The following is a 27,444-nucleotide window of genomic DNA, read 5'->3' as shown; positions in this document are numbered from 1 at the left end:
ACCCATCCCACCACCTCCCCTTCCCCCTTGGCGTCCCCACATCTGTTCTCTATGTCTGTGTCTCTATTTTTGCCTTGTAAATATAGTCATCTATACCATTAGAGAATGACGGTTGTTTTTAAAAAATGCTCTAGAGGAACAGAAACTAGAAGGAGAGGCACACACATACAAAAAAAATAGAGAAGGCTGAAAAGTAAAGAATAATTGTATCAGTTCTCAAACTGTGATTGCTGGTACTCTTAGTCCAACTTTTTCATTTTTCCAACTTTTATCATTCATTTAGTCATTCAAGAAAAAAACATATTGAGCCTGCTACAAGCCAGGCATTATACTTTGTGCTGGGGATACCAAAAAGCTGAATAAAATAGCTCTGTCCTCAGGGAAATGGCTAGTTTAATGAGGATGTCAAGCAATTACCATACAATGGGATACAAGGCTGCTTTAGAGAAGGAAGTGATTACACTGAAGATGCAGGGGTTTCGTAGCTTTAAGAGTCAGAGAGCACTGCAGAGGAGGTTCTGCTTGAGATAAGCCTCAAAAGAATAAGTAGAGGTTTACCAGATGGCCAAGGTGGGACAGGGCAAATTCTATGACTACAAAGAACAGTGAATTCATTTTTTGGACAGTAGCTTCAGCTGCTTCCGGGGGTCTCGACTTTTCCTTGTGTCTCCTGGGCAAAGCATTGATTGCATAACCAGAGTATTACTTTCAGATGAGTATTTGGTTTTATCTGCATGGTAAGTATGACTGGAAAAACATAGGTCATGGGGTGTATGGCCTTACTCAACCTAGGCTTGTCAAACAAGTGCCCTACATAAGCTAAACTTACTCACCAGAGGGGACAAGGCCTTAGCCCTCCCCACCCCCTACACCCCCACCCCCAATGTAACCTGTGTTATTGTTTTTTTTTTCAAGTGTGCTGTCTATTCAAATCTGACTCTTAAGACAAGTTCCCTGGCCCCTACCTCCTTCCAGTTTGCTGTCTTAATCCCTTTTGATAGAAAAGTTCTAGAAGTACTTCATGGTGAATGCCATGCTATGAGGATAAAAATTGATTTATCTCCGGAAAAGGGCAATAGATTCATATGAGAAAAATTTCATGTCCTAAAAATCCATGAGCTTTGTTTCTAGGAGACAAACTTGGTGAAAAAGACATCTTCAAACTTTTCCCTACTGCCAAGTTTAATGAAACTCCTTTTTCTGCAGTGTTTCTAACATCAACTTTGTTTCAGGAGGCCGTTGTCAAAAAGGCTAGGAGACACTGAGGGGAATATGGTGAACCACTGCAAGAAAATGGTTCTAACTTCAATAAGGCAACTTGGCCAAGGATTCCATTTTAAGAGTATAAAATTAAACGGAAGTGCAGAGAATAAACATCTTAAACATCCCAAGATAACACACAAGGGAAACAAGTGGAAATAGTGAAATTTGGAAATGCTGGGGGGAAAGGAGCGTTGGCATGATTAAGAACAAACCACTGAAAGCATTTAATGTGAGTGTTTTTAAAAAACACTCTGCCTTGTTCTAAGTGGATTTGGCAGTGAGTTATTTCCTGGGTAAGTATAGAGGGGAGGAGCTCTCTTATGAGACCAGTTAAGTATAGACCACATACTGTTACAGTCTTTGGAGCTAGGGGCAGCTGGCATCTGCTTTAGGAAACCAGCAGCCTGAACAAGGCACTTCCAGAAGAGAACGGCTCCTCTGCCTTCACTTGGAGGTGATCAGAGGAAGCACTGGTGGGCTGAGCAAGATTTTAGATTTCCTATCATACTTAGACAAATGGAACTAGAAGTAAATAAACCATTAAATGGCAGAGGAAAATAATGGCCCCAAGAAGGCAAAAGGAAACCCCTTGACTCTTCTAGAACTGCAGACTTTTCCTAGAACTTGTCTGACAAAATGCCTCAATATTTGGGACAGTGACTTGTCCAGTGAGCATTCATTGCCCTGATGGTATGGTAAACTAACGACTTTTTCATTTTTTTAGAGCATCATTTCAACTAAATTCGCATTCTCATCTCAACATACTCACTTGGCAGAAGGAAACCTAGATGGTGTGAGAAGAGAAAGAAGGTGGGAGAACGGTTCAGAAGGATAGGGAAGGAAGAGAGCTGGAACAGACACAGGGTAGTTTATTACAATATGACTCCCAGTATTGTCTAATGCCCCCACTTACTCCAAAATCTGGATTATAATGTTCTGAAGTCAGGAATGAGAGAAGTCAAGTTGTTCCACATGAAATCAGGTATAATAGTAATTCTCAACTTTTTTGTTCACACATGCCACTGAGAATATGACGATAAGGGTAGACTCTACATCCAGAAAAAAATGTACCTATTACACACAAAATCCTCTTCTATAAGACCAGCAAGTTGTAATACTCAGGATAGAATCCAATTACTCACAACACACACATATAATATATAATCCTGTTTACTTGACCATTGTAGATTCTTTATTGCATCTGACCTAGTTTCTACAGTTTGTCTTTCTGCATTTTTTTTTGTCTTTTTAACTTAAAAGATCATTATAGAACTCCTTGTATAACTTTTTCAAATATGCTTGCAAAAGGCTATGAAATTTTATCATGATCATTCTTGCTTTAAGTTGAAATTTCTCTAATCTTTCCTTACAAAGCGTGTTTTCAATATCTAGTTTCAATGTCTAGGTCTCCCTTCTGCATTAGTTACTCAGCTATATAATTAAATTTTCTGAGCCTCCCTTGCAGCTATGTATGCCCATGGGACTAAGCTTTAAGCCAATGATATGTAAGCACTGTGCTATGTGGATTTCTGAAAATATCTCCCTTCTACTCCTCCACCCTGCTGTCTAGAATGAAGACACAATAGCTGGAGATAAACAGACATCCTGGGCCATGAGTTTGAGGGGTGATGGATAAGACTGGTTTGTGGACTCCCTTATTAGAAGATAAATTTCATGAGAACAGGGACCTTGTTTTTCTGGGTCAAAGCAACCGTTCTAAACCTGAACCTAAAAAGTGTGGCTTACAGTAAGAGCTCGGGAGTGTGCATGCTATCTCTTCAGTTGTATCCCACTCTGTGGGACCATATGGACTGTAGCCCGCCAGGCTCCTCTGTCCATGGGATTCTCCAGGCAAGAATACTGGAGTGAGTTGCCATTCCCTCCTCCAGGGGATCTTCCTGACCCAGGGATTGAACCTGCATCTCCTGCATTGGCAGGCAGGTTCTTCACCTCTAGCGCCACCTGGGAAGCCCAAGAGTTCAGATGCTGTGCTTAATTGCTCAGTCATGCCTGACTCTGCGACTCCACGGACTATAGCTTGCCAGGCTCTTCTGTCCATGGGAATTCTCCAGGCAAGAATACTGGAATGGGTTCTTTGCCCCACCCCAGGGATCAAGCCCAGGTCTCCCACATTGCAGGCAGATTCTTTACCTTCTGAGTCATCAGGGTATTGAACAGCCATTAAATGAATAAGTTGAATTAACGAATGCGTTTACTCCAGATCCATGTAAAACAGGGAATGTTCATACATCAGTTGGCATATGCAAATGTCAGGTTCTATCACAGAATCAGACTCTAGCTTAATTCAAACGTCATTACTGCTCTGCTTCCCTTTTCTCTCCCAGATTTGCCACAGTCATAACAGGATAAGGTTTTTTCTCACTGCCCTCCAATGTTCTTCTAAAACAAAATATTTTCAAATCTATTAATACTTTCATAATGGTGCTTCTGAATATTTTTTCTGCTTAGCAAGTTTAAAATTCTTTAATTTTCAAGGTCATGCATATCTATTTTTGTATGTGCCTGATGTTAAATGCAGGCAGTGTTTTGAAACTTAATCTTAGGCGTTGTCCCAAGTCTGTAAGAATCATCCAAAATGGTAGCTAATGACATTCCTAGGACTTCAGACAATATTATTATTGTCATGGAATGTAGTCACTAGGTCCTAAGGATTTAACGAGAAGTTGTTCACTGAAACTGAACTTCCTTGAATCCTCTCCCATTCTACCATGGTTTCCCACATTTCAATATATTACCTGTTTTTTGTATCCAAACCTTACTTATATCTTTTAAACAATTAAATTAAATATTAATCATCTTTGCTTCCTTGATTTTTGAGGTGACCTTTCCATCCTGGTATCCTTTTAACAAAGGAGAATACACCCTCTGGGTTTTTTTCCTTTCCTTTTGGTCTTATGTGTGATGAAAGGGTTTGTAAAAGTTCACATTTTTGGCAATTACATGTTATTTCCTAATTTTTAAAAAACTTTTCCCCTTCAAAGTTGTTGCTATTTCTTTTTACTATTTGGAGGAACAAATGTTCCCATCATTCACTTTTGTGACATACCTGTTTTATACCCTAGCTCCTTGGTTTTTTGCTCAAATTTATTTTCAACTTTTCCGATTTTGAGGGAAGCTATCATTTGCTTTTTATTAGGTATATCAAGCTTTTCTAATGTTTAAACTTCTTTACACATTATCCTCACTTTCCTGGAGTAGCTTTCCAAACAGAAGCCTATTATAACAGAGAAAAATAGAGGTCATCAGATGAGCTCTTCCTAAACATCTTCTCTATCAGAAATGCCTCTGTTCTGACAGACCCAGAACAGGCGTCTGTCACCCAGGTCCTGTTTCCTTCCTTGCTTTTCTCTCAATCCAAAGCTAATCTATGCCTGCCCTGGAGGACATCCACTTCTGCCTTCTTGAGGACCTTGCTCTGTCAATTCTCCTATCTCCTCTAACCTCAAACTCCTTTTTTCTCCATCGGCTCATACCCTTTAACATATAAATATACTCATTTTTTTTCCATCTTAAAAAAATTATTAACTGTACATGTCCTTCTAATGACTGGCACATCTCTCTTCTCAGTCAAATGTTTGGGAAGAAAATCCTTGTCTCCACTTTATCACCTCCTATTTATTTCTTTTACTCACTGCTTGCCTTCCAGTTTGCACCCATCCCCAGTCACCCATGTACCACAGTCAGTGGTATTTGTAACTTTCCTGCCCTCTGGACAACACTGGATTTTGTTTAGGGAATTACAAATTAGAGCTTCTACTGGTCAGGTACTGTGCTAGGTGCTCTGTTCCAGAAAAGAGCAGATGTGATTTCTACCCTTATGGAACTCAGCTGATCAGCCACTTCTGATTAATACACAGGTCCCTTGATTTCCACTTCTCTCTTTGGCAGGTTTACTTAAATGCCATTTAAATTTCCCTATTTTTGAAGTTCCCGCTCTCCTTCCCTCCCTTCCTTTCCTTATTATACATATCTTCTCAAGGCAATTACTTCTACACCCACGGCTTCAACTACTTTGTATGTACTCCAGTGACAATTTTAATATTGTTCTCATTTAGCAGTTTTATTTTACATAGGACATGTCATTTACTAAAACCATAGATTCCAAGTTGCTCCATGAAAAATATTATAGTCTTAACTGTCAGCACAGCATTAGGGGATTTCCCCAATTACATTTTAAAATTGATTTAGTATGTGTTATTTTCAAAAACATAAGATGGGATATCACAAAATGGACTTAGCCTACAGAAGTTTACATCTAACTTTCAACCTGAGAGCTCTACTTCCATGCTCTCATTAACAGAGCCCCAAATGATCTTCCTCCTCAAACCTCTTCCTCTTTCTGCACTATCTAGGAAAAAGTCACTGTGCTCTCCCTAGTTCCCTAAGTCAGAACCCTAGCAGCCATTTTTGCCTCTCTTTTCCCCCTCTTGCTCCGTGTCTAGTCACCAAATGACCTCAAATCCTTTCCCACCACACCAGTCTCTGCCACTGCCTTCAGTTTAAACTCTCACTCCGCTCTTAGATGAATAAAAAGTCTCTTCATTGCTCTTGTTTCTTCCATCAATCCTCCTTATTGTCCAGAGTGACCTCACTAGAAACCACCTGATTGTGACTCCTTAACGTCACAACATTCAAAGGCTTTCATGTTTCTGGGGGGAAAAAAATCAAGCTCTTTACCCCAGAACCTACTTTGGGGTTAGACAGATCTAGGTTTGAATTTCAGGTTCAAGTACTTGGCAGCAGTGTGAGTGACCTCAGACAACTGGACTTTCTAAGCCTTTGTTTTCTCATGTGCCTGACGGAGCTCATCGAGGGCAGGGCTATTGCAGGAACACAGTGCCTAGAAAGTAGGAGGGACTAACCAATGTTGAACGAAGGGAAAGAATTTTAAAATCCACTTCAAAAAATTGTTCTCCCTTAGAGAAAATCCTATGCCACTTCCAATCAAATTTGACTTCTACCTTTATTTTCTGATAATCACAATAAGGTGCCTTTGCGGATCCAAACAATCGGAGACCAAATTCTGGCCATACCCCTGAGCAATCATGTGACCTTGGAAACATATCTTTACCATCACCTTCATTAAATCAAAACCGTGGTACTTCACTTTGCGACTCTTCAGTTTTGTATGAGAAAATCGTGCTTTATGCTTTATGTGACCGGTGAAAGTAGGGAAACCTGGAGACTCGTGCCGTGGAAGAGAGAAACAGCGAGAAAATCGAGTTGCTGAATCCCAGCGTTTCAGAGTTGGGAGGGAGGCGTTCGGTCGCTAATCTACCGATGAGGAAGCGGAGGGGTGACGTGTCCTCGAGTCTCATTCAAGACAGGGACACAGCTCTTTATTGAGGACCCGGGGGATTGCTATGGTTAAACTGAAGGCGGAAACTAACACTCTTTCCAAGTCAATTTGAGAGGAGCATTTAGTTACCAAAAACTGTCAACAATTCGGGTGTAACTAAGTTCGTTGAGGAATGCATCAAATGAGTCAGCTGTCAGACCCGGTGAAACCGAGTTGCTTAACGGAACTGACTCTTTACTAACAAGCCTTCTATAGAGTCCATTGACTCTATAACTTCGATTCACAAACTCCCGCAATGCTTCCCGAAGGACACGGAAAGCTCCGAGTGCCTCAGGAGGAATGGAAACAGGAGTCCGGGGCGCGCCACTCGAGGGGCGGAGCAGTCGCGGGGTGGGGGCGGGGCATTGTGAGTCACGTGCCTGCTCTCTGAGGCGGGCGCTGGGAGGAAACTCTGTGTGTGATTGGTCCGTCGTAACCAGGTGACCGAAGGACGCGTTCCGGTTGGCAAGGACCAGCCAGGCGAGCGGCTTTCAGTCGGGAGGCGGCGGCGGAAGGAGGAGGAGCTCCGACCGCGCTCTCTCCCGGCAGTGGCTGTGCGTCTCAGCGCTTGTCGGGTCCCCACCCCTTTTAAATAAGCCGGGCTGGTCGCCGCCTTCACAGACTAGTTGACTCCGGGGAGGCGGCGGCGGCGAGACAGCGGGGGTGCGGCCGGGGCCGGAGCCCTGCCCCGGGCCCGGCGGCGGGGCGGACAGGCGAGAGGCAGGCGAGGCCGCGTCTACATGCGCGGCGCAGCCCCGGCATAGCCCGGGGCTGCTGGTGCCCGCCGCGCCATTGTTGGGGGAGGGGGCGGCTTCTGAGCTCGGCAGAGTCCGGGGCCGAGCGGAGGCGACGGCGGCGAGGAGCGGAGGCGCCCCATGGGGAACACGCTGACCTGTTGCGTGTCCCCCAATGCCAGCCCCAAGTTGGGCCGGCGCGCGGGGCCGGCGGAGACAGACTACGAGTCTGAGGTCTACGAGGCGGCAGCCGGAGACCCGGTGGCCGCAGCACCGGCGACGGCTGCCGTGGAACCCACCGAGTTGGATTTCGGAGCGGGTGAAGGCCACCACCTGCAGCACATCAGCGACCGGGAGATGCCCGAAGGTAAGGAAGCGGCCGGCGCGCCTCGCCCCTCGCGGGGCCGGCGCCGTCTGCTCTCGGGCTTACCTCTGGCCTCCGCCGACCCCCAGGTCCCCCGGGAGGGAGCCGCCGCCTAGGGCTCCTTCCTGCCTGGAGTTGGCTCTCTCGGGGCTGGGCACCGGGGACGGAGGCTGGCCCTGCCTGGCGTCCCCACCCCTTATTCTTTCCCCGTCGCGTCCGGCCAGTCTTTCTCCCTCTTCTCTACCCGAACGCCCATTTCTTCCCCATTCCCTTTTCGCAACCCGACCCAAGACCCTCAAGTCTGTGGCTCCTCTTGTTCGTGATTCTATTTAACATCTCATGGGACTTTGTAAAGACTTTCTGATGTATTCTCTCTTTTCTCAATGAAAACTTAAATACTCCCAACTTCGGCGATATCCATCCCATCTTCCTATCCTTACCTATCCAGATGGTACCGAAGAGAAGGAACGAGGTAAGGATCTAGATACACTTCCACTCGTTAGGGTAGTTGATACTCGGGACAATTAAGACAGATTTTAGGATTTGTTATTTAAAATCAAAACTGATATCGACAGAGTTAGTGTGGCGTTAAGTAAAATTCTGTCTAGAGTTGTCCTGATTGAAGCGACCTTATTCTAACTATAATCTGAACACGATAAGAAAGAAAAAGGTTAGAGGGGGGCTTAAAATAACTGAACGGTGTGAAACGTTACTGCAACGGCTGCAGGGAATAGTTTTTTGTTGTTGTTTTTACCCAAAGACGACCCCACGGAGCTCTGATTAAGATTCCCACTTTGACACAAAAATGTCTTCAGCTCCCCAGCTTTAACCAACTTCACTTGCATGTTGCCTCTTCTAAGGGAGTATTGGGGGTGGTTCCTGAGACTGTTGGTCAAAAGTTTCAAAGGAGAAAAAAGAAATTCAGACTTTAATTTGTAATACAAAGATTTGGCAGTTAAGATGGCAGATCCTGCAGAAAAGTTGTCTCCATGGCTACCTCTCCTTCCAACCCCCTCCTGCCAGTGGAATCCTATTCAACTTTTAGAATGTTCAGGTAAAATTCTGAAGAGGAAATGGCTGGGGGTGGGGGTGGGTTGTCATGGAGAAGAGGAGAGGAAATGTTTGATTTTTTTTCCTCTAGAATTTTGAAACTGGACGGCTCTAAGTTTAAAAAAAAAAGATTCTGGATAACACTGTGGCTCATTAATAAAGACTGTGTTCTTTAAAGTAGAAAACATTGGTCCGTGAAGATGTTAAAGGCCCACTGGCCCACTTGTTTCATTTAAATGCCAGAGAGTATTTCTTTATTTCATAGAGGAAATGTCTTATAGCTCTTCTATTTAAGTTTTATTTGGGTTTACGTAATTTCTTTCGAAGTTAGAATAGGTAAGCCTGTGAACTCACCCATATGATGGACAGGGCTTTGTAAGTGGAAAGTACTCCCTTTTCAGAATAGTCAGATACTGTGAAAGAACAAATTATGTAAATTAATTGTAGCTTTAAAAACAAAGCTTGTGCATACCTGTGAAAACTGCTCAGCTTGTTGCTATAAGGTTAGCCTCTTAAGTGATGTTAAAAAACAGTAGTAGGCTAGTGTAGGGAAACCAAAGTTGGACTTTCGTATGATTCTTTTACGATTTACAACGTATTTTCGGGTGTATTTCACCTCACCCTTCCATCTATAAATAAGACCTGTGAATATTCTCCCTGTGTTGCCAGTGAAGAAGCCAAGACTTAGAGCTCTGAAATAACTGTGTAACATAGCTACTGAACAGAAGAGACAGACTTGAGAGTGGTAGATACACCAAATTCAGTTGTTGGGTGCTTAAAAAAAAGTTTGGAATGCACTTTTTATTTTATAATTTATCCATAAGATAGGCCTAACTCAACTTCAGTTTGGTTATTTCCATTTGAGTTTATTGTTCACAACTCAGAAGCAACACAATAGCTCTCCATTCTATGTCTGTACATTTATTACAATGGATAGGAATAAAAGAAGTTGTGAAATAGCCTCAATTTACCAGTCAGGTAAACATGTTGGTATATTTTAAAGAGTTTGTTCTGCTTACTCGAATTGAAGCCGAGAATGCCCTGGACAGAGGGACATTAGGAGAAACTGGTAAGCGGGCAGGTAAGGTACGAAGCATTTAGTGAGGAGGAGTGCTAGGTCGGGAACTAGAAAAAGAGAGTTCATGAGCACAGAATTTACTTTTTTATGTTTGACATGATTGTTAAAATTTTACTTAAATTTGTCTCTCTTTTTTTGGCATTCAATAAAGTGATGAGAGAAACCTCAATTTCAGCATTTGCCTGTTATTAAGTTTCCATAGATACGAGGTCAGAACACGAATGTAAAGTGCAAGCACATTGGAAGTTTGCTCTTAATGTTTTTATTTCAGACAATTTTATATCAGTTTCCCTGGAAACTGAGAAATACCTGCATTGATATAAAACATTTTGGCTTTTCTGCAATGAAGAATTATTTGGTTACTTAGACAAAACCAAACATAAATGATGCTGTGTTTTTTTTCTTCAGAAACCTTTGAGAAGAACATGTTTTCTTCAAGCTGTTTCAGTAACTCCTAAGAACCTAGTATAAATATCAGATAGACTCAAAAGAATTTTGTCGCTATCTTGCCTTTAACAGTGTATCTAATGTAACTGATGTTAGTGTCAATAATAGAAAATAAGATGCTAAGGTCCTATTATCTGATTTTATTATTATGCATCAGCTTTTCAAACAGCCTTTATATTCTCCTCTTAGGAACTTTGCTCATTCTCTGGTGCAAGCTGCTCTCTCAAGTGATTCCTTCCATCCTCCAAGGAGTGGGTAGGGAAGGAATTGACAACATAATGGGGGAAAACCTCTGAGCAACAGGTTTTTCCTCCTTTCGGTAGCTATTATAATCTTTTTTTTTTTTTTTTTTACTTTTTTGATAACAGTAAACATTTTAGGTAAAAGATTTGTAAAATACTAAAAAGTCGTTCACTCATACTCAGAATATCCAGAATTTTCATTAATATTTTGGTGTTGGTTCTTCCTGAACCTTTTGTATACGAATAAACAGAACGTTGTGTTTATTGTATGAGATTGTTCTTTGTGTGCCACGTTGTAACTTTCTCTAGTAAAGTGAAGACGGGGAGCTCCTGGAACCGTGCTGACACCTGAAGCGTGCTCCAGGATGTATTTCCACGCAGCTGCATGTAGCTGTACAGTCTGCTTTTTACCACCTGTTTAATGGTTGGAGCATCATTCATTTACCCACCCTTTATGGTTGTCTTTTATAATCTCATTATATTGCTTTATTCTGGGCACAGACATAAAAAGTGATGTATTGTACTTCCCTGTAGAATTCTGGTCTTATGACTTTGTCTTATGACTTAATTAAATTCATAGGGTGAGTCATTTTGTAGTTAAGGTATTTTAACATTAAATGTTCTTTCTCCAAATTAAAGTTACCATTGATTTTTCACTGAACAGTAGATTTCCTCTCTTAGGTTTTTGTGGTTCTTGGTAACCTGTTGGTGTCTTTGAGTCTGAGTAACTAAACTACCACTCTAAGAGATCTGAAATTAATGCTGGTCTTGGGTGACAGACACATCAAAGGACAGCATTAGAAGAAATCTTAGATGATGAAGGAAAATTGGGAGAAGCATAAATGATTTGGAGTACACTGAAATGGATGATTATTGGGCACCATTTAGGGGCAGGACAAACAGAGGTATTGGGCACCATTTAGGGGCAGGACAAACAGAGGTTATACGGACAAAACCCAAACCCTAACTCTGGTCTTTACTCCCTAGAGGTACCTGGGGCCTGTTGACACAGGAATAATGTCAAGTAGCGAGACACTGAGAAGAAAGAAAATGATGGTCATGGACTGGGGAGGGGGGCAGTGTTACTGGGGGTGGTCTCCTTAAGTGACAGTGAGCATCCTAGGAGTGAGGGGGAGCCGTGTGAGGTCCTCAGAAGGAAATATGCTCGGTGTAGGCCGAGGACAGAAAGAGGGTGGCTGCAGCTGAGTGAAAGAATGCCAGGAGGAATATCAGGGGGTTAAGGCCTTGTGTCTAGTAGGCCTTGACAAGAAAAAATACGGATTTTAGTCTGATTGTAATGGGAAACCATTGAAAGGTTATATGCAAGGGAATGATGATAATTCTTAAAGAAGGGGAAGGAGGCGTGGGGAGAGGGGAGGGAGATCAGACCAGCTACTCTAACGTGGGCAGGGGTAGAATGAAGCAGGGAGACAAGCTAGGAGGCTGGTGTAGTCACTCAGTTGAGAGCCAACAGTGGTTTGAACAAAAAAGCAACATTAATAAGGGCCTAAAATAGGCTGACTTGAAGAAACTGAGTGAATCTAAAAGTAGGCTAACAATAATATGAATGGGACAAGTCACAGAAAAAGAAATGCAGATGGTTTTTAAACATATCCTCACACATAAGAGAAATGAAAATACAACTACTGTAGCTTGTGTTGGGAGAAAATTCAGAAACTTGGCACTGCATTCTTTGGTGATACTGAAGAAAGTTACATTCATATATTGTTGGTAGAAATGGGAAATCGGTCAACCCCTTGAAGGGGAAGTTGGCACAGTCTCACTTAATCCAGAGATCCTACTAAAGGAATTTATTCTGAAGGTATAGGCTGCAAATGTTGCATTATCTTCAGTAGCAAAATATTGGAAATAATTCAGATGCCCAGTAAGGGACTGGTAAACTAGCACATCCAGACACTGAAGAATTAGGGAGCTGTGAAGGAGCTCTCTCCACTGTTAATGACTTCATCTCCAGGGGATGTTAACCTGAAAAAAAAATGGGGAGAAAATACACACTTATCTCCATGACAGAAGCAGGAGAAATGATAAGTATTTGCTTATTAAAGAAGAAAAAGGAAGAACACTAGGAGAAATGCTTGCCCTTGGGTACTCTTATCCTCTTTCCTTTAGTGGGTGGGCTGACTCAATGACATGAGTTTGCACAAACAGAATCGTGTAGGACTGGCAAGCCTGGCGTGCTGCAGTCCATGGAGTTGCAAAGTCAGACACAACTTAGTGACTGAACAACAACAAAGCACTATCTACTTAAGATGTTATTTGGCTGAGGGTGACAAGTGGACATCAGTTTTCCTATGAAATGCTAAATGTTCACTTTTGGCTTTTGAGTTAATTTGTGAAAGCTTTGATGTGTCATTTATTATGCTTTATATAGTATATCCCCTCATGGATTGCAGCCTTGTCATGGTGAAGGGGCTTGTGTAACTCAGTGAAGCTATAGTGTATAGATTGCTCTTGAATTTCATTTGATTCTTATCATGTTCTGAGTTAGGCAGTGTAGGGATTCTTCTTTGAGGTATAGAATTGTCCAAGGTTTTACTCAGTTTTAAAACCTTGATAGATCAGGACTGTAAATTCAATATACATGACATATAGGAATAAAATTTATTGATGACATTTTGTGCTCTGCTTTGAAATACTACCTTTTTTCTCGCCCCCTTTAAAAAAATTGTTTATTTTTAGGGTATTAAAGTAATAAAACTTGAAGAGTTAAAACAGTAACATTGCATAACGTGAAATGAAATCACCGTAGCTTGCAACCCAGAAAGGTTCTTAAAAGTCCAAGAAGCCTGAGCTAAGTACTCTTTAGAAATACATAAAGCCAGGTATACTTACCTGTCTATCATAATCTCTTGGTCATCATCATTACAGCATTGATTGAGGATTAAGGTAAGGCAGGACTGAGAACCAAGTTAGAGGCAAGTTGAGAAGCAGTTTGGAAGGCAGGTTGGTCAGAAGCTGGGGAAGCAGGTCAGTTGAGGGGGTTGCAGGAGCATGCTGTGTGCCCTCTGGTGAGACAGCCCAGGTCAGCATCTGCTGGCAAGAACCGCTTGGCTAGGATGTAAAGTGTGGACTCAGATGAAATCACCGGATGACTGTAAGACATGAAATGTATTATTAGCCATAAAACTAATATACTGTACTACTAGGGGTGATAGGGCAGTTCAGTAAATGGAGTAAACCTTTAAGTAAACTGGAGCCCAGAAGTTGGCCCGGAAAATGCTGACAGTCCTGTTTAATTGCAATATATTAAGTGAAGAAGAACTAAAGGGCCTCTTGATGAAGGTGAAAGAAGAGAGTGAAAAAGTTGGCTTAAAGCTCAACATTCAGAAAACTAAGATCATGGCATCCAGTCCCATCACTTCATGGCAAATAGATGTGGAAACAGTGGCTGACTTTATTGTTCTGGGCTCCAAAATCACTGCGGATGGTGATTGCAGCCATGAAATTAAAAGACACTTGCTCCTTAGAAGGAAAGTTATGACCAACCTAGATAGCATACTAAAAAGCAGAGACATTACTTTGCCAACAAAGGTCCGTCTAGTCAAGGCCATGGTTTTTCAGTGGTCGTGTATGGATGTGAGAGTTGGACTATACAGAAAGCTGAGCACCAAAGAATTGATGCTTTTAAACTGTGATGTTGGAGAAGACTCTTGAGAGTCCCTTGAACTGCAAGGAGATCCAACCAGTCCATCCTAAAGGAAATCAGTCCTGGGTGTTCATTGGAAGGACTGATGTTGAAGCTGAAACTCCAATACTTTGGCCACCTGATGCGGAGAGCTGACTCATTTGAAAAGCCCCTGATGCTGGGAAAGATTGAGGGCAGGCAGAGAAGGGGACGACAGAGGATGAGATGGTTGGATGGCATCACTGACACAATGGACATGAGTTTGGGTGGACTCTGGGAGTTGGTGATGGACAGGGAGGCCTGGCGTGCTGCAGTTCATGGGGTCGCAAAGAGTCAGACTCGACTGAACTGAACTGAAGTCAGTATGTTGGCATTAGTCTCCTCCTGTCAGATGATTTCTTGGTCACTACCCTCTCTCTGATATTTTGACAGGGAAAAATCATTTATTGACAGTTTGACAGCATAATTTTAACACTTTTAGGATTCAGTAATGCATTTTGTTTGTTATAAGTTGCCTTTATTTTCATATTTTTAACATCTGCGATTGAGATGGATCTCACGATGGATAGAATGTTAGGTTGGAGGAAAAGTAATGTTCAGTGACCTGGTATTTTACAGGTTTCTTCCTGGGAGTGTTTATATTAAGACCTGAACTTTATTTCTTTTAGTCATCCTTTTTCCACATAAGTCTATCATGCTGTCAAGTAAGTTGCAATTTAAATTGGTAATAATAAAGTGATGGGTCTTAAAATATAACTTTAATGATAACCCCTAATCATAAGCTCAAGAATATTTCTCCTGGGTTAAAACATTCTTAAAGATTGCTAAAGAAGTAATTTTAGGAAGAATTCACATATAAAATGCACAGTAATTTCTCAAAATACCTCTAACATTACTGTGTGTGCTTGTGGGAGAGGGGATGAGGAGAAGTGTGGGTGGTAATGCTTTGCTTCAGAGTTGGCAGTCTTACCTTTGTGACAGTGAAGAGTACGGTAGATTTTTTTCGTCGTCTCCTTAGACTCTTGGCAAAACAGTCAATGGAGTGTGCAGAAATATTGTGTGTATGTATGAGTTTACTGTCTAATGGCTTACCTGTCAAGTCTATTATAAAATAGTGATGTAGTTTTCACTGGCAAAAAGTGCAAGTTGTATAGAAAATTGTTATATAGGCTGTAAACAGAAGATTAATATTTTCTGAAAACCTCATGCAAATTGACAGCAGTAAGGCCCTGGTATGTTTAGTATGTATGAATGATAGGCAGCTCACCAAAGTGGAAATGATGCTGATAATTATGGGAAAGTAGTAAAAACTGTGTAATCGAAAGAAATACAGATTAGATCTACAGTGCTGTTCCTTATTTCTATTAGTAGGACTTCCACCCCGCCTCTCAACTATACAGAGCAGGGGTAGGAACTAAAATTGTCATGATTGGTAGTATTATACATTAATGTGGCCCCACCTTCTTCAGGAAGCAGTTTAGCACTGTACCTTGAGCCATGAAAATGATCTAACCTTTTGGCTTAGACATCCCACTTTTGAAGATCTTTGCTAAGGAGATAAAACCATTATTTATTTAAAAAGCTGCATAACAATAGATGAAAAGTTTCCTCATCAAAGAATAGAACGTTGTAAGTACCTAAACCCCAGCAATAGGGGATTGGCTAAGTACAGCACAGGAATAACGCTTGATGGGCTGTTGTGTATTTATTAAACAGTAAATATGCAACAGTCAGATGTAGAAGGGTTGTTAGTAACAAGAAGACATAAATTATACACTAATTAGAGCTTTTTCTAATGTATAAGGAAAACAACTAAAAGTAAGGGTTGTAAATATGTGGGTTAATTTTTAAATAGGGTCATTTTGGCTCATGCAAATTTTTGTTCATGACATTTGTTAAAGGAATGAGCAAGTGACTTTTACCTTTCCCCGCTTTCATTGTGATCATCAGTACTGCTGGTTAACCAGGTCTCTTTCAGTTGCAAGTTTGAGAAAATGTCTCAGAATAGCTTAAATTAAAAAATAATATATATTGACTTTTATATAACTGGAGTTGAATGAGTAAATTAAGCAGTACTTGACCCAGGAGTTCAATGACCTCACAGCCTGTCTCAGTTCTGCTCTCCTCTATTGATCTCTCCTGAAAAGCCTTTCCCCTCATGATGGCAAGAGGAGTGTCCAGCAGCTCCAGACTAGCTAAGGATCCTAGGATACCGCTCTGCCTTTTTCTGCTTCTTGGGAAGTTCCAGGAAAGCTGTGATCTATCAGCCAGTTCTGGGTCATGTGCCCACCCTTGAAACCTCTAGGGTAGGGTAGGGGGAATGCCAGCTCTTTTCTGATCACTTGGGCAAATTTACTTTTTTCCTGCGTGTTGTCATTTCTTTAATCCCAGCCTTCTTGCTTTCTGTGTATAGATCTGTAGTAGCACATCATGGCATACCTGTAGCACACCCTGCTTTGGCAGGGGGTGGGGTGTGTGTGTGTGTGTGTGTGTGTGTGTGTGTGGTGGGGTGTGTGTGTGTGTGTGTGTGTGTGTGTGTGTGTGTGTGTGTGTGTGTGTGTGTATGACACTTATTTTTCCTGGACTTCCATTGACTCTTGTTAAATTTTACCATTCCATAAACCCTGATGAAAAATATGGCTGCTTTGCAAGCACTTCTGCTTATTTTTTAGATTCCAGTGTAGTCTGTTTACTTTCTGGTACAGGTAAGTAGTCATGAATCCTTTCAGAAGCCTTAGGTCGAAAGTCTCTGCCTGTCAACTTTGTGTATAACTGAAATAATTTATTTTCCCAGTGTCCCACTTTTCAAATATGTAGGGGGGGAAAAAACTTTAAAATAATTTTATGGGTCTTTTACATAAAACTGTTGAGTAGAATATTTTCTCCAAAAACAGCTTAATAAACTCCAAATGCAGTGAAGGAATTTTCACGAAGAACAAAGCAGTCGGTTTAGCTATGTAAATTTCTAGTGCTGGCAGTAACATTAAAATTCCCATTAAACCAGAAAGTCCCAAATTACTGTTCATGCAAAATTCTTTCTTTGGGGAAGAAAAGGATTCTAGGTAGATAACATTTGTGAAATGCTGGGTTAGACAGAATTCACTATGGGGGACTGGTTAGTTTTTATTTATTTATTTATTTTTTCATTTATTTTTATTAGTTGGAGGCTAATTACTTTACAATATTGTAGTAGTTTTTGCCATATGGGATGGGGAACACATGGTTAGTTTCTAATATATCAATGTATATATTCTTTTGATTGTCAGGGATAATGTGTAAATCACGTTGACCACCAAAGTCCCCTTTAAAAATAGGCCAATTATTATGTAGTTTGGGAAATACTGTCTTAACTGTTGCTCTTTAAAAATCTTGGTCCAGTTTCTTAAAAGGTTGTTTAATTGGTTTGAGGTGGACTTCACTGAGTAACTGCCCATAGGGCTTTTACGTTTGTTTTAAACAACAACCTTACTGTCCAGCGTGGCAGCTTGTGCTTGCTTGATATTTCTGCCTAAATAGAAGACTGTCCCACCTTGGTGCAAGGTGAACTGCCAGCAGACCCACCTTTTTTACGTAGGTTTGGGCAAAATTTTTTTCAAGCAGCCCTTTGATGTGCTCCAGGAAGTACTCTTACTGAAGCCCTCTATTAATCATGCAGCATGAAAGGAAGAAGTGAGAGTTTAGCTTTGGAAATAGAGGGCAAAGTTAAAACTCACTATCCTGGAAGTGTTCCTGTGGATCAGAACATTGAACTCTTACGTAATCCTCTTAAATCTGCCATGATGAATAGCCCCTGGATAAACGGCAGCCAACTAAATGAGTTCGTTTGTTGAGGTTAGTTGGAATTAGCCATTAGATTGTCTGAAGGACGTTTGCCAAAAGCAGCTCATTTGGTTATAGCATATTTGATTGATTGAGCTGGTATCTGATAGTAATTGACTACAGCATAACTTGCTTCTTGAGACTTTCTGAAATGTGCTAGTAATATCAGCTTAAAGAGAGCTGACTGAATTTTTAATCAATAAGTAGGAGGGGAATCACATACATGATTCGCCTAAAAGTGGCATAGATTAGGTGCAACTTAAAAAAAAAAAGCCTAAGACATAGCCCTGGTTTTATTCCACATGTATGGAGAATTTCTACAATTTTTCTGTTTCCCAATAGAATTTTTGTATTGTTGCCTTTACTACAGTTTCCTTCTTGTCATTACTAAACGTTCTTCTTAAGACTATTGAACTTGATTAAAATCAACATGTAGCTGTTTTAAAAGTCATGTCTTTTTCTACTCAACTAAATTGTCACACCTTTTTCTCTTTTTCCTGTGCAGACTTAGCTTTGGAATCAAACCCTTCTGACCACCCAAGGGCAAGCACAATTTTCCTGAGCAAATCTCAAACGGACGGTAAGACAGTGTTTTTCCCCCCTGAGAAAAAGATTGAAAACTGTTTTTGTTTTGTGTATTATGGGAAGATACAGAAAAACACTTAGAATGGTTTAAATATTTTTTTTCATATGTGATAATATTTTAATATGTGATGTTTTATTTTAATATGTGATGATACATTTTTCATTTAGGTGTCACTGTTTTAATGAGGAGAAACACTTAGACCATCTGTTTATACACTTTGCTATTTCTTTATCAGCAGTCAGCTTGCCACATGATTTAGTTGTGGTCTGTTTTTCCATGCTACTTTGTCCTTTTTCCTTTCGCTCCAAGAGCACATGAGTTAAAGATGAATGATACGGTTTAGGTCACAGTTAGGTTTTCATAATCAGTTGTTATGTATGGGAGTCGAGGCTTGTGATTTTGGCACCATTTTGCACAGTGCTCAACCAGCTGAACCTCTCTCACGTCCAGATTCATGTGAATTTTTAAGTTCTTTTAAAAGTTCTTATAAGAACTTTTAGCTCTTCAAAGTTCTTTCATCCTGATGTAGTGCTGGGTCAGGGTAATCAGACCAATGTGCCTGCCATATGGGATTTTCCAGAAGGTTATCCTCAGTGTGGGAAACCTTGTGTAAATTTCCAGTGTCCTGCTTGTTTTAAGATGAGAATCAGAAGTTTTTGCACTCCTGCTTGTCTTGCCTGCTTGTCTTCCTTAATATATGTTAAATCCTAGTTTCTTTGCTAAAAAGCCATATGTGATCAGGTTTTTCGGTTGTTTATGAGAGCAGGAATACAAGAAGTGAACGTTCTATAATATTTGAAGTAATGCAGCGCAGTGAAAAATAGAGGGTTCTTTTCCTCTTTTATTTTCATTAGATTACTGGTTTTTATCAAAGGGTCTGTCTCAGGAACAGCCAGACGGAAGAGGGCCAGGCATGGGGGCAGGGCCCAGAGTGTACCACATGTTCTCCAACCTGGGAGCTCCTGGGGTTTCTAGTTTGCATTTTCTTAAAGTGTGTGTACTTTGTCCTGAGGCAGTTATTTTTAGTTAGGATTACTGTATTTCTCAGTCTTTTCCAGACTCCTGAGCTGCTCACACTGTACAGAGACGGTGGAGAGAGTAAAAGAAACACTCTCCCATGCCCCTGTCTCTCCTCAGTCTAAAGGAATTCGTGCTTGTGATGCCATGGGAAAGTGTATGGCCTAAGACCCTCTTTGAGCTTATATTCTTCTGGCCTTTGTTGGAGCAAAACAGTTCTATGTGCTGTCGATGTATGTTCAGTGAGGTCAGCACACATGTTAAAATTTATAGATTACTTTCCAGTGTATAAGAACCTGTATTTTTTAGGTTGGGTGTTTGAGTAGGTAACCAATAAGTGGTTCAGGATGCTTCCAGAGACACGGTGCTTGACCAGAAACTGGTTCTTAGAGTTGTCATCTGTTAATCCTGGTGACTAAAGTACATGTAGAACTAGAAAATACTACATACTATGCAGCTGGTAAATTTTTTTATTAGCTAAATATCTCACGTGGCCTAATTTGCTTTGTCCTTTTCTTTTGTAAATGGAGAGCTTTGATTTGTACCTAATACAGAGCATCTGTTAATATTAGTCAAATAGTAAAATTAAGTTTTTAGATATTATTTATAGGATTCATTTTGCTGGGTGGTTTAAATTATAAATTTTGTTGGAAATTATTTTAAAAAATAGAATGAAATTTTAACTCATTGTGTATATTGGTAATCCATCAGATAATTAGTGACTTATTTTTCTATGGTATTTGTATCAGAATTCATCAGTTAATTTTTTTTATTCTTAGTGCGAGAAAAGAGGAAGAGCAACCATTTAAACCATGTAAGTAAATAGTTGAAAAGTTAAGAAATCAATAGTTTGATTAATTAAAAGCATGTCTGCCATGATTCCTAAAAAGTATGATGGATCCCATACTGTTAGCATTAACCTCTTATTTATAAATTTTCTGAATCTCTAGTTCCTAATTATCAAGTATATTCAGAAAGGTTTTTGACTTAGTAGTTCCCTTTTTTTTTTTAAGGGTCCTGACATTTAAGTTAAATTTCAATAATATGGTTATAGTATAAAGATCTACCTTAAATTCTTTTGCTTTAAATTTTTTATCTTAGTTTTTAACCAAAGTAATAAAAGTGTAATAGATAATTTAATTTTTAGCACCGTCCATTGACTTCTTGGCACAACAGGTGAAAGCTTAACTTCCTCATCCACTGTGATTTTATTTCCCTCCTTCTGCATGCATCAGTTTTTATTAAATCAGAATCACTGTTTACATTATTATGACTAAGCAAGTATTGTTTATTGCTGAGCCATATAAGTTCTCTGTGCTACCTCCTTGTACGCCTTTAATTCTTTTTCTTCAATATTAATGAAATCTGAGCACTTCTACACTTCTCAGGATAATCCAATTCTGCTTTTTCTAGCAAACATGATCTCACACAGCCAAACATAGTTGAGTAGCTCCCTGGCCAGTCTCCCTGTTTTCACATTCTTCGTTTTTTTCTGTAGAATTAATTTCCTGACTATATTCACTTGCCTATTTTCTAACAGCTATTTCTTCCCCCAAATGTTGAAACATTTGTCACATGCCTATCAAAAATATTTACCATCCACAAAACCACATCTGTTCCATTTCTTCTTGGAGACACTCTTCGCCAACCTTTTGCCTTCCTACCCACTACATACTAATGCTTCCTAGGCTGGCTCTGTGCCTGTTTTCCTGGGAGATCTGTGTGAAGTCACCTCGGATCTCACATCACTGCGCTCTCGTGTTGGATCCCCTGTGTCCTAGATTCTGTTTCCCTCTGTCTTGTTATGCTCCCTTGTTTTACTGGAGCACATTTTCCTGGAAAAAGGCACATGGGCAAAACTTTTATAAAGACCTAGCCTCTGTGAAACTCCTTCTGTTTGATAAAGTGTAGAATTCTAGGTTGAAACTAATTTTTGCAGTTTTAGAGACATTTCCCTCTTGTCTTCTCATTTACAGTGTTGCTCTTAAATCTATTGAATTTGATGCATTGTATATTACCAAGTTAGTCTTTTCTCCATTCCTTCCTCCTGTGGAACCTCGTAGTACCCTCTGTCTTTGTGGGGTTTTGAAATTTCATAACATGGTTTGGTATAGACCTTGTCACTCTATTGGGACCTTTAAACATGCAGAACATCTTTTCTTCTAGTGAATTTTTTTGTGTGCTTCTTTGGTATTTTCTACTTTTTTTCTTTTGGATTCCTGTTAGTCAGATGTTGAAAATTTTAGAGCAATATTTCTGCACAGATTTTTTTCCCCTCCTGTTTTCCATTTTGTCTTCTTGTCCTACTTCATGGAGGTTTCCTTGACTCTGCTCTAATCCTTCTATTGAATATATTGTTTTGTCTACCTTATTTTTTATAGAGTTCCCTTCCATCCTTTCATTCTTTTTTTCACTGATGCAATTTCTCATCTTTCTGTAGATGTTGAAGATTTTTTTTTTTAAGTTTTTATTTGCTCCTTGATTTTTATCATTCCCATCGATTCCTTCTTCCTGCTTTGATCTGTGACTTCTTGGAGGTTTCCCTCAAATATGTGATGGTCCCTTGCTGTCTGTTAAGATCTAATTGGAAGCATCACTTTGCTAACTCATTAACTGATAGACCTCACTGCACGGATTTGGCAACCACGCCTCTGAATTTTGAACCTGCCTTGGGTTCTGTAAGACAGATTGGTTTTGTTGTTCCTGGCCCAGTCACTCTGTAGGTTCCAAGGTTGTGCTTCCTCTGTTCTGCCATGTCAGTTACCACTCCTTTATCTCATTTTTTCATCTTTCAAACATCAAAAATCATCTGCAGTTTATCCTGTCTTGGATACAGCTTTTTAAAAAAATACTTTTAATTGCAATGAGATGATATCTCTGAAGGAAGGGGGAAAAGAAGTAGATTTGTGGTTAGTCCACTCAAAGTTGGATTTATACTTTGAATGTAAATTCTAAGTTTAAAAGTTTTAATTCGGTATAATTAATGATACTGATTCAGACAATACTTTGTATTATACCTACAATTAGAATACTGCACATTTCTACTAAGGCCTTGATTGAGAATCCTGTCCAAACTACTCATCCTGCCACGTTGTCCATTAATGTGCAGTAATGTGGATGGAGTAGTTTACACTAATGCACTTCTTGTTGTTTTGTTGCTAAGTCAGACATGACTCTTTTGCAACCCCAGGGACTGTATCCCACCAGGCTCCCCTGTCCATGGACTTTTTCAGGCAAGAATACTGGAGTGGGTTGCTGTTTCCTTCTCCAGGGGATCTTCCCAATTGAGGGATCAAACCTGCGTCTCCTGCATTGGCAGGTGGAGTCTTCACCCACTGAGCCACCAGGGAAGCCCCACGCTAATGCATAGAGTATTACAAAATTTTAAATTAAAGTCTGAATAATTAATAAACACATCTAAAGCTTATGGAAAGGGGAGGAAAAAAGTGAATTTCAGCTTAATTATTTTTGATGGGTTAAACTCAGAGGCAGTAGGCAGGATGGGAAGATTCACTGGGTGGGGGCAGAATTTCAACAGGTGCTTGACTTTTAATGATAAGTTTTGGGGGGGATTGTTACTTATTAGTCTTCCAGTATGGTGATTTTCTAGTCTTTGCCATTAAACCTGAAGTCTACTAAGTAAGCCTTTTCCCTTCTTGTAAAGATTGTAAAAGTCCATCTGTTCTGTCCTTAGCTCTGAATGAAGGTAAATACTCTTCTTCATTGAACATTAAACTATCAGTGGGTTTTGCTGTTTGATTTTTGTATTTGCATTTTATATCATTAATCTTTGTCAGTGTAGTTTATTGAGGTTTTGAGCCAGCAATGATAAGGCTTTAATCATAAAGGACAGTTACCTTAAATTTTAAAGTGAGATGAGGGGAAAGTAACCTGTTGGCAGCTAATACATCCAGGCTTTGCTCAGAGGGTTTAATTCTGCCATCCTTTAGTGAATAGTAGATGCCAAAAGTTTGAATCGCTTCAGGAGTAGGCCTGGAGAAGTGTTCACTGTTTCTCTGGTAGGATCTAGCCAGTAGTCTGTAGGTTGCTGATAGACTAAATGAGCACCCATAGTCTGTAGGGCCATGTCTGATTAAACTTCTTAAATGTTTCAGCACTAATATTTCCAAAGATGAGCAGATATAATTCATAATAAAGAAAAAGTTTTAATAGAGGAAAATGGGATAAATGTTACCCAAAGCCAAAGCTCTACAAACTAGTCTATATTTTGGTGCATTTTCTTACTATTTTTATTCCCCTCATAGATAGATTTTATAGTCAGAACTGACTTTTACTATGTGTAATGTGTCATACTCTTACTAGTGGTGACCTTTTAAAAGATAACTTCATTGAGAATATAACTATTTGAATGAATGTTCAGTTTTCATGCTGTGTCTCTTTTGAGATTCTAAAACTACACATTAACCAGATAGCTTAAGGAGTATATGAGTTTCAGTTTAAATCATTTCTAGCTTGAAGGAGAAATTCTTCCAAATAGTGGTACTTTTCAGGTATGTTATGTCTAGAACTTTTTGTTAATAAGGAGTAAGTGGCCTTGCCATAAAATATCTGAAACAAGCAAAATGGTGGCTTATACACCCATTTGGATAGTTCTTATTATTGGCTACTGGCAATGTTTATTTAAATGCTCTGTATTTTAAAAAAACATTGACTAGATTTTCTCCTTGTTTCACCTTTGATGCGTTTGTGGAGGACACGGATAGAGTGTGACAGCGTGGTGAAAACTACTTTATTTTAATAGAAGGAAGGAAGGCTCATCTGAATTAGTAAACAAAAACCAAGAAAACCAAGTGTTAAAACTGTTTGTGTTCTGTGGTATTAAAGAATGCTATTACTCAGAGCTACTGACAGTGACTGGGATTTGATTATTGGCCTTTACTTAAAGGAAGAGAATTGTCCTCACATAGTTCAGGCTGTTTTAGTATTTGACTATGGCTGTGTTTTTGGGCTCTTCACAAATAAATGGATACTTCTAAAGTGTTTTAAAGATAGCTTATTCTCTAGAGGGTCTGACAAAGTTTTTTGTCACCTATCCAGCACCACTGCAGATAGTTCTAATGTGTGTCATTAGCATGATTACCTTCCAGTTGTAATCGATCTTAAATAATTGGTCAGACACTTGTTGAGTCCTAATTTGTCCCAGATTCTGTGCTCAGCAGCTGGAGGAGGAGCAGTAAGAATCTTCTGTAACCTGGAGGAGCTTGCTTGCTTACTTAGGAGGGGGATACCAGGCAAGCAGTTGAGACCATGTAGCAGGTGGTGAAATACAGGTGTAAGTGTACAGAAAGGTAGAAGTTTGGTGGTGTGGCTGCTGGCTGAGGTTTGCTGGAGGTCGATGGGGTCAAGCTTGCTGGGACAAGGAGGAAGAAGAAGCCACTGCCGGCAGAGAGCAGCATGCACAAGGCAGCAGAGTGCCATGATGAGTGTCAGATAACATGTAGAGTAGAATTAATAAAACTGTGAGATGAGTGGAAAGTATTCTCTGAGGCTCTCCCTTGTATAATATAATGGCTGTCTTACTTAACCATGAAGTGAGAAGTTAAATTCTCAGAGCTGCTTTGTCTGTTTCTTGGCTGTGAGAGAATCTTAAAGCTGTACCCTTTCATCCTCCAGATAAGGAAACTGAGGCTCAAAGAGATCTATGGCCTCCAGGTCACTAGTGATAGAGCAGCCCTGGCATGCCCAGCCTCTGATTCAAAAACGCTTGTTTCCTCACACTGTCTCCCAAACTAATACATTTATGATTGGCGTTCATTTACTGCAATGAAATGCTCTCACATCGATATTATATAAAGCATTGTGTTTTATTGTAGTAAATGAATAGAAATAGAAATCTCTGCTGCATTTCATTGCTTAAGGAAGAAACACTGAAGTCTTACTAAAAGCTTTCTCATTACTATAAAGGGAATTTATAATAGGTGCTTGCCAGGTTCATTTGTGGGTCCTTTTTCAAGAGCAGCAGTTTATACCACATTTCTCAGATCTTGCCTGTGGAAGTTAGAGTACAGAGGTTTCCCATGGAGCTGCACGTGATGCAACACTCAGCAGTTCATGGAGTATAAGGAAAATCTTAATGCTTCATCGTTTGACATTTTAACCAAGGAAAAAACGCACTTTTATAGGTTTAACTTACTGTGACATTTTCTTCTATCTCCCTTCCCCTTCAGGTATCTCCAGGGCAGCTTACTAAAAAGTATAGCTCATGCCCAACCATATTTCTAGATGACAGCACAGTCAGCCAGCCTAATCTTAGAACCACAATAAAATGGTGAGTACAACTAGGTTGCCAAGGCTGAGTGGCAGACCCCCTTCTTGCTGAAAGCATCCTTGCCATACATAATTTCATTCATTTGGTTTGTCCTTTTCAGTGATCAGGTTAAGAAACTGGTGTCAACTCTATGTTGGTTTCAAGGACCTCCAAATATGAGTCTTGAGTTTCCATTTTAATCACAGAGTACATGATAGAAGGGAAAGTCAGTTAGCAAGTGAGAAATCCCAGGAACAATGTAAATCTTACTTGATGCATTTCTATTGTTAAGACAATGTTGACCATAATGAGAAACAGAGGTACCTTTTTATTATATGTTTCTAGAAAAAAATTATTTCTTTATGAGTTGGGAGAGTCCTACAACAATGTATATTAGTTTGGAAGCTACCGTTAGAAGAAGGAACAGCTTGTCCCCTACTGGCACCAAAGCGAATCTACAGTTAAATTTAACTGGACTTGGTCAGATTTATCCCACCGTGCATTTTTTCCTGCAATATTTCTGTATGAAATTTTACTTCTCCTTCCTCTCCCCTAAAGAGGGGGAAAATATATCAAAACCATTTTAAGGGGCATACTCTCAAAAGCTTAATTTCTCCATAGATGAAATTTGTTCAACTGAGATTTTAACTTAATAGACACATTTTTTTTTTTTTAATTTTTGTTTATATATGTGTATCTCCAACACACTGTATCAATCAAAGCAGAGAACAAAAAAAGAGATGAAGTTTCAGAAACAAGGCTGTGGTCAGGCTTATACTTAAGAAGACACGAACAGTGTTATGATGACGAAAACTATTCCTCAATTTCTGGAAGCCCCTCATGTTCCACAATTGGAGATGCACAGTTCAGAACGCCCTAATGATGGGAACGTTCAAGTTTATTTAAGAGAGAAAATTAAAAACCAAACAGGATGCAGACCTTCCTACCTCCCTTGGGGTTGTCCATGGAACATTAACTAATGTCTTCTTAGCATATGAATGTTGACTTTCCAGAACAGTTTGGGAAATGCTACTTGAAAATATTAGTATCCTTATCATTAATTTTACTTTTCTGTCTTAAAAATATAATTAGCTTATAAATTTAATTTCATTTTTAATGTGCAAGGCTTTTTATTTTTTAGCTAATTAAATGATCAGTAACTTCTAACTTTTAAACAACCAGTTCACAATCATAATAATGTATGTAACTTTCCTATAATATTAGTTTTGGTCAAATCGTGTTTCAACAAAAACTGAGCCCCACTGCTCCTTAAAGTCCTGAGCTTTGGCACTTCTCTCGTAATCACTGAATGTTTTTATTCAGCCAAGACTCTAAATCTGTGGGTTAAAAACTACTCTCACTGTGGCTACACTCACAGCTTCTTTTGAATTCAAAAGAGCCTGATGTTCCAGTATATAATTCAGAGGTAGTTTTAAAGATTAACCTTGCTCAGACGAGTAGGTTTCATGCTTTTTATTCTCAACCTAGTCTTAGTGTTTGGAAATACAGTAAATTTTTTTCTCGTTAAGTTTTAAAAATGACCATTCAGCACATTCATTATTGATGAAATA

General features: G+C 39.8%; 1 protein-coding gene across 2 annotated transcripts in view; it reads left to right on the top strand.

Moving 5' to 3' along the window:
* The first annotated feature begins 7,136 nt into the window (after positions 1-7,136).
* The window catches only part of CCNYL1 (cyclin Y like 1), a 35,852-nt gene continuing 15,544 nt past the window's right edge, over positions 7,137-27,444 (top strand). The window contains exons 1-4 of one of the 2 annotated variants that reach the window (XM_043444679.1): positions 7,142-7,723; positions 18,508-18,582; positions 20,385-20,419; positions 25,794-25,894. In XM_043444679.1, coding sequence (XP_043300614.1) covers positions 7,498-7,723; positions 18,508-18,582; positions 20,385-20,419; positions 25,794-25,894 — 437 coding nt within the window. In that variant the 5' untranslated portion in view covers positions 7,142-7,497. Of the gene's footprint in view, positions 7,724-18,507; positions 18,583-20,384; positions 20,420-25,793; positions 25,895-27,444 lie in introns of both variants that reach the window. The other variant, XM_043444680.1, reaches the window with a different exon arrangement.

Source organism: Cervus canadensis, chromosome 24 (genome assembly GCF_019320065.1).
Source record: "Cervus canadensis isolate Bull #8, Minnesota chromosome 24, ASM1932006v1, whole genome shotgun sequence".
Lineage (NCBI taxonomy): Eukaryota > Metazoa > Chordata > Mammalia > Artiodactyla > Cervidae > Cervus > Cervus canadensis.
The sequence above is the reverse complement of the archived record's forward strand: the minus strand, read 5'-3'. Positions and strand labels throughout refer to the sequence as shown.